General features: G+C 46.0%; 1 protein-coding gene across 1 annotated transcript; it reads right to left on the reverse strand.

Moving 5' to 3' along the window:
• Positions 1–1,011: 1,011 nt before the first annotated feature.
• LOC115690013 (probable carotenoid cleavage dioxygenase 4, chloroplastic) lies at positions 1,012–3,069 on the reverse strand. Its single transcript, XM_030616234.2, has one exon. The coding sequence runs from the start codon at positions 3,018–3,020 to the stop codon at positions 1,191–1,193; it is 1,830 nt and encodes a 609-aa protein (XP_030472094.2). The 5' UTR covers positions 3,021–3,069; the 3' UTR covers positions 1,012–1,190.
• Positions 3,070–7,505: the final 4,436 nt, after the last annotated feature.

Consider the following 7,505-nt stretch of genomic DNA (forward strand, 5'->3'; position numbering starts at 1 on the left):
GGATCATAACCGAACCTCAGGTACGGAATGAAGAGGCGATTTCACGTCCGAACATCAGTTCTGCCTAAATAGCTTTTGACCCTAGGAACAGACTCCTAAACCCATGACGGTGGTTGGGTCATACGCTGTCGTCCCAAAACGTCATTTGTCATAGGTAACATCATAAAAGTGTTGGGTTATCTCATATCGTTGCGGAAGGGGCAGGTTGATAGTTTATAAATATGCGGAGAAAATCTCACATTTTGAGCTAGTTTTTTTTAGACAATAAAGGTCAAAAATCACCCAATACTCATATGAGAGCTTAGGTTACCAACAAATCTAAATTCAATAATCAGTCGGAGAGGGTTGTTGATATTCCGACCTAAACCCGATGTGTGAGGAGAAGATTATCGGGAAGGCCTCACTGTTTGAGCGCCCAAAACCACCCAACACAAAATTAAAAGCATGTATGAATTAGAAGCTTGTTCCTTATGGGAATGAACTGTCTTATCACCGTGAGGCTTGTGCCCAACTTTATTCCCTTTTGCTTTTCTGTTCTTTTCCTTGCTCCCCTTTTCCCTTTCGGTGATTTGTCATTGCACGGTGCTTTACTCAACCTTTTGTGGACGAAGCATCAGAAAGAATTGGATAGACTTATTAAATAGCTTTGCGTGATGCGAGGAACTGCGTGGAATTTCATATCTTGGCAACGACCGATACCGGCTTTACCGATTTTTATGTGATTGGCTTGATCCAGTGAATTAAGTCTAGACAGCGACGACGAGCCACGGTCAAGATAAAAGTGCTGCGGCAACACACGAAATAGCCTCGGAAGGTCATTGGCAAGCTAAGGAAGATATCACTCCCTACCCCCGTCGACTATAGTCCGAACGAAATTTGTGGGGTTCTCGAAGAAATCATTACATGAGACAGATTATATCCTCTATTCCTGAAAAAAGTACATCACGAGTGTATTATAAAATATATCGAATTAGTACAACGTAACTAAAAATAGTGAATTTCACGTAAATCTCACGTAATTTAGCCGTGACATATAGCCTGTCTATAAAATTTTCCATTTTCCTGTAACTGGCGCTGGTGTATATCATGTTTCATTTTTGTTGTAGACTATGTAAAATCCTATAATAAAACCCAATCTGTGTACCTTCACCGGGCTTCACGTGTCACTTCATCACCTCATTCTATGAACACTATGCTATGTTGAGGTGGCTCTCCCTCACGAAAAGCCCATGAAACCCGTACGGCACCCTCCTGGGTAGCCGGACGGAGGCCACGATCTCCAGCTCCGGCGACTTGGCATCCATCACCAGGAACCTCGACTCCCCTCCGCGCTCGTCGTGCACGTAACTCACCACGTAACCGTCGTCCTCCTCGGCCGCTGGGTTGTCCGGCTCCCTCGCCACGAAGAACGGCTCGCCCCCGTAGCACCCCGGCCCGAACATCCGGCACGCCGCCGTGCAGTCCTGGCGGTCCGGCCTCGACACGTCCAGCTTCACCACGCCGGACACCTTCGGCATCGGGTCCCCGATGGCCGCGTACACGTACTTGTTCCTCCTCGCCATGTAGCCAGGGTTTATCACCGCGAAGTCGAGGTTCCTGGCCGAGAGGGGCTGCCTCGACACGATCCCGGTCCTCAGGTTGATGCGTACTTTCTCGACCAGCGCGTGGATGAGGTCCATCCGCTCGAGCGTGTGCTCGACGGACATGATGTTCGGCGCGATCAGCACCACCTCGTCGCCGTCCTCCTCGTCCCACGCGTTGATCGCGTGGATGATGTTGAACCCCGGGACGTCGAACCACCGCATCTCCGACTCGTCCTTCGCGTACCGAGGGATGATCCCGAGCCGGGGCACCTTGCCTGGGTCCGTGCCGACTGGTGATCCGCCTCCGAATATCATGTCCATCGGGTTCATCCCGATTTGTATGTCCGAGAAGATCGCGTATTTTTTTGTGATGGCGAAGTCGTGAAGAAACGAGGGCCGGACCATCGAGAAAATGGGCACGTCCGGTTGCTTCTGCCCATCCTTGTTGAACCGGAAGTAGGTCAGAAATGGCGGGACCGGCCCGTACCGGAACGCGAAAGCCTCGCCGGTCTCGGGGTCCATCTTGGGGTGAGCCGTCATGCTCATGAACAGCTTGCCGTCGAAATCCTCCCTCCCGACAGTCTCGACGTCGCCATCCGACGTGACCCGGACCTCATAGGGAAGGTCTGACTCGCCGAGGGCATAGAGCCGGTTCCCGAAGAAGGCCAGGCTCGTGTTGGCGAGGCCAATGCCGTTGGCCGGGTTGAACTGGCCGGCCGCCATGCGTGCCGCCGTGAGCGCGCCACGGGCTGCAGAGGCGGCGAGGCCGTTGAACCCGGAGAAGACGTTGGGGACGACCGGCATTCCGAGGCTGCGCTCGACAGAGAACTTGTTGGTGCGGACGTAACGGCTGCAGAGGCGGGCACGGCCGCGGGAGATTTTGATGGAGTGGAGCATGCCGTCGCCGTCGAAGAGGTGGTAGGGGCCACGGGGGAGGAACTGAGGGTTGGGGCCGTTGCGGAGGTAGGCGCCGTCGAGGCAGGCGGGGAGGCTGCCGGACTCAACGAGGCAATCGGTAGGGGGGAGCTCGTCGAGCACGGGGGCGAAGTTGTCGGACAGGACGTGGCGGGGGTCGACGGAGGGCTTGACCGGCGGGTCGATGAAGCTGTTGATGAGGTCGTCCAGGGCGTTGAAGATGGTCACGGGGAGCGACGTGTCTCTTCTGGCTCTGGCGGGTGGCGGCGGCGGTAGTGGAGTGGCGGCAGTTCTGGGGAGTGATGAGGCCGGCGCCGGCGGTGTTTGTCGAGGCGGCGGCGGAGGAGATCTTGTCGTGGTGGTGGTGGTGGTTTTGGGGGGTCTTTCATCGGTGCGGACGGAGGTGATGGAGGGAACAGGAGGAGAAAAGGAAGGCGGCGGCGGAGGAGGAGGATTAACGGCGGATTTGAGGAGTGTTTTGGAGGAGAAGGAGGAGAGGAAGGAGGAAGACAAGGCTTCCATGATTGTTATCGCCGCCGTCCTCCTCCAGCTGCCTGTGGGATCGAGCGAGAGGAGAGAGAGAGTATTTATGGGCCCAAATGTCTCATTTCGAAAGAGATTCGTTTAGCCTTCAAAAATAGAAAAATAAAAAATATATTTGTGCGGGGTTCGAATTATAAACATATACGAGGGAAGATCACGAAAAATCACAAATTGATATACATGTGTCAAATTTACCCTCCGTCAGTTCCCGTTAAATGTTTCCGTCAAATTACTGAGTTAGATGACACGTAACAGTTTATGGGTGGACAAGTTTAGGGTTTTACCCCTCCGTTTGTCGCATGTTTATTAATTTGTGATTTTTCGTTGTATTAATCTAATTTTATGGAGGGTAAATTTGTCACAAGTATACCAGTTTTGGATTTTTGGTGGTCAAAAAATTATTTTAGGATAAATTTATCACATATATATTAGTTTTGAATTTTTAGTGGTCAAAAAATTAATTCGAAATAAATTTATTACAGGTTTATTAGTTTTGAGATTTTTCATGATATTAAACCTTATATTTAAGGTAGATGTAAATTGATATGAATGCACCAATGTGAGGTGTAACTAAATTCATAATCACAAGTATTACCCAAATATACAGTCATGGACTTCTAACTATGGAGACTTTCAATGGGCTACTTCATGCAGCGTCTCGTGCGAAGCATGGGATCGAAAACTGGTGCGGTATAATATCAAGGGTGTGTCTGTCACGAGGAAGATTTCATGATAAATGAGAATGCTCTCCATGAAATTCGTTTTTCAAGAAAAATGTTTTCCTCTTTTCAGATTAGGCACTTCATTTTTCTAACTTTAAATATGCATTTTTTTTTTACCGTGAATGGTTTTTCGTTGACCGATCATTTTCAGAAAAAAAAAATGCGTTAAAGTCTAGAAAAATAATTACATTCTTTCACTCAAACAAACACACCACAATGTTAATAGGTGGAATAAAATGTGACTCTAATAAAGCTTAAAGCCAATAAGTAGAGAGGGACCACACACATAATCAAGCAATGTGTGATATTTCAATAGGTAAGACAAGGTTTCTGTCCACAAAATGGATTAACATTTGGAATTCAACAATATAAGAGGAGATTATACTTTATGCAGAAGTTGAATCTTGTGGCACCGAAACCTATAGAAACAAGCTCATTGAAATCTCAACTTTAATGGGAAGATGGTAAGTGAAATCCAATACTTTCCTCCAATCCTGTTAACATATCCAATCGGACCTATCTTCATTAAAAAATCTTAAATCAATGAGTCATGAGCCAACTAAAATATAACAACCCTTCCACAATCCCCGTCCTCCGATTCTTCGATTTGAGACCTTTATAAAGATAGTGTCTTATCCTAATAGTATATCTTGCACTCGCCTCCACAAGGATCTTATGCATTGGAATTCTGAGGCCAAATAGCCTTATGCTCAGAATATGGATTAAGCTTAATACTAAAAGTCGGTCCTCAGAAGATAAGGCCTAAGAGAGGCCACGTAAGGGGATCGAATACCTGCATTTGCTGATAGTCTCGTTCGGGGCATAGACCCACTTTTTAGGTGGATCTCAGTAATCAAGGTACAGTGTTATTATCTCAGAAAATCAAATAAGCTAGAAGACCTTTCAGTCATTTCCTGACCTAGTTTTCGTGCCTGACAGGACCTTTGCCTCAAAAGGAACTGACTGAAACCAAACGCTTACGCGACAGAGCTTGTACTTTACCTTTAAAGAGAGGCTTAGCGTCTCTTCAGGGTTGGTTAGTCTGTCGCCATCCTTCCCTTCGCTTCCCTTCCCTGGCTCCTCTTTCGGCCATGCATCTTACCTCCCAAGCTTCAGGATCAAACGGGTGGTGATGTATGGCGTCGTGCCAAACCAGGCTGCGCAGCGTTTCCATCTTTGAGCCTGCATAATTGCAAGTTTCCCTTTGTTCATTCGGTGGAGACACTGATCATTCCGGGGTCCTCAACTGTGAGGCCTTCTCTAACATCAGCTGCCGAATCTTTCTATCTTTTCAGAACAGGTCTCTCCACACACATTGATTGTTCCTTCGGAGACGTTAACGCTGTTTCGGTGTTTTTCTTTCGCGAGACGGGAATGCAAGGAAAACACCAGGAAAGCGAAGAAAGATGTTTCGTCGGTGCGCAAACGGCGTCCTTTCTTGCGTAAACGGGCAAGTTTGGTTGCACTGTGCACAATCCGGGAACACATTCCGAACGCAAGAAAAACTTCCCTCTGAAAGGAGAGAAATTAATGGTCTTTCGCCGAGCGACAAACCAAAAAGAACAGAAAAAAATATATCTACTTGGTATGTCCATTATGTATTTTGCATTACTATTATCCGTCAAGGTGTCAATGGGTCCGGTCGGGTTGGGTATCCCGATGCCCGTGATTACAGAAAAATACAAATGACTGTTGATTTTCCAAGTGTTTGTGGGTCTTGATATTTTGTGGAAGTTTAGATAAAACTGAATCTTTATTACGATGAGGCATGATGGAGGAAAGGTCCCCCAGCGGACCACGACCAATCCCCACTTTGTCTAGGCTTAAATTTCCTCGGTTTATCACTTGGTAAAACAATTTCCCAAACCAACTGAGATGGAACGCGTTGTGAATAACGGACCATATATATATACTAAAGATCTCAGTTTGTAATTACTTCACCCATGATGTATAGGGGGGAAATTATCAAAAAAAGTTTAAATATATTGGAAATGTGTCAATTCAGTCCTAAACTTTTTTTTTGTTACCAATTGAGTCCTAAACCTTTTTTTTTGCATTTGTGCTAATTCAGTCCATCTGATCAATTTTAGCTGAAAATCACTAACGCGACATCGTCAACGCTGACGTAAACAAATTTATATAATTTTTTATTATATTTTTTTCTCTTTTTTTCCTTTTTTTTATGGTTTTTCATTATGGCCAGCAAGGTCGCCGATCGAGTGAGGCTCAACCTTGCTAACGTGGACAATTTTTATAATTTTTTTTTATTTTCTCTTTCTTTTTTCCCTTTTTTCTATTTTTTCATTGTGGCCGGCAACCCTTGCCAATCGAGTAAGGCTCGACCTCACTGTCGGTTGGATTGGTAAGGGTCGAGCCTCGCCAACCATGGGCAAGGCCCGACCTCGCATGATCCAACAAGGTCATGCCTCGCCCGACATCGGCAAGGTCGGCCCTCGCTAGAGGCTGGGAGGTCAAAGGCTGCGAGGCAAAGGCCGCGACGGCTGACCATCGTGGCCTTTGCCGAGGCTCGACCTCGCCCACCTCACTGTGGCAGACCTCGCCAGAGGCCGTGAGATCTAACCGTCATGGTCTTCAACCTCGCTGGGCTAGGGCTGCCAAGGGTGGTCGGGCGAGGCACAATCTCGCCGCCCGCAATGTAAAAACAGAAAAAATAAATAAATAATTCATGATTTTTTAAATAATTATAATAATCATTCATGTTAGCACCGGCGATGCTACGTCAGCGATTTCCAGCTAAAATTGACTAGATTGACTGAATTGGCACAAATGCAAACGGCTTAGAATTTAATTGGCCAAAAAAAAAATTAGGATTGAATTGGTAAAATTGTAATAAGTTTTAGATTTTTTTGGTTTTTTTCCCTATGCACAGGCTTGTGCAAGCAATGCGAAAATCCATCGGAGCCTTCATTAGATATGTTGACCATATATATCACATAAGCAACACGGTTTCCATTCGAGCGTCTTTACCCATAACGACAACCGTCTGAAGTGCAAAACAGACGATAATATCGAGACGAAATCGCTTCCCAGAAGATCTCTCTCCTCCTTTGAGAAATTTTACGACTAAGCTATTTGCAATTTCCATAAATAGCTTTGCCAAACTGAATGGCATCAACTACAAGTGAAATATCTTGGATGTGTGCTTCTAATTGAAATGCACGTTGCCGCACGCATCCGAAGAGCAAAATATCTCACTCCCAATTAAAAGGATGGAGCGCTGGTAGGCCATGACTGATGCGACACATTCTTCTGATCCATCGCGTGAATTTGCCTGCGTTTGTGTGGGGGATATCAAGCTTCTGGAAAAGGACGATGGTGAGTTCTGTGGTGCAGATGCCAATTGGAAAGGATGATATCTTCACGGGGACATAAATGCTCTCCAGGACCACCCCCTAGCATGTGTCTCTGTTTCGCCGGAATTTGACTCTGCTATAAACTATCTTTCATCGAAAGTCATTTTTTTTTTATTTTTGATGGACGAGATAGGTTTCGTGGCAATTCCAGATGGAAAATATCATGAATAGAGAAGGGAATCAATAACTTTACTCCAAACGAAATTGAAGATGTTCGTTTGGTATTTCAATAAGTAACTTATCGTTCCTTTTTAATCTGTATCCTTACTGATTAGTCTTGCTATGACAATCGTCAACCATATGCCGTCGTATGTCAACAGCCAATTTATGATCATCGATGTTTATTAATATCGATTAGTCTTTCGATC

This window comes from Syzygium oleosum, unplaced genomic scaffold, assembly GCF_021117445.2.
Source record: "Syzygium oleosum isolate NSW1041296 unplaced genomic scaffold, Sole_v2.1 Sole_v2.14, whole genome shotgun sequence".
NCBI lineage: Eukaryota > Viridiplantae > Streptophyta > Magnoliopsida > Myrtales > Myrtaceae > Syzygium > Syzygium oleosum.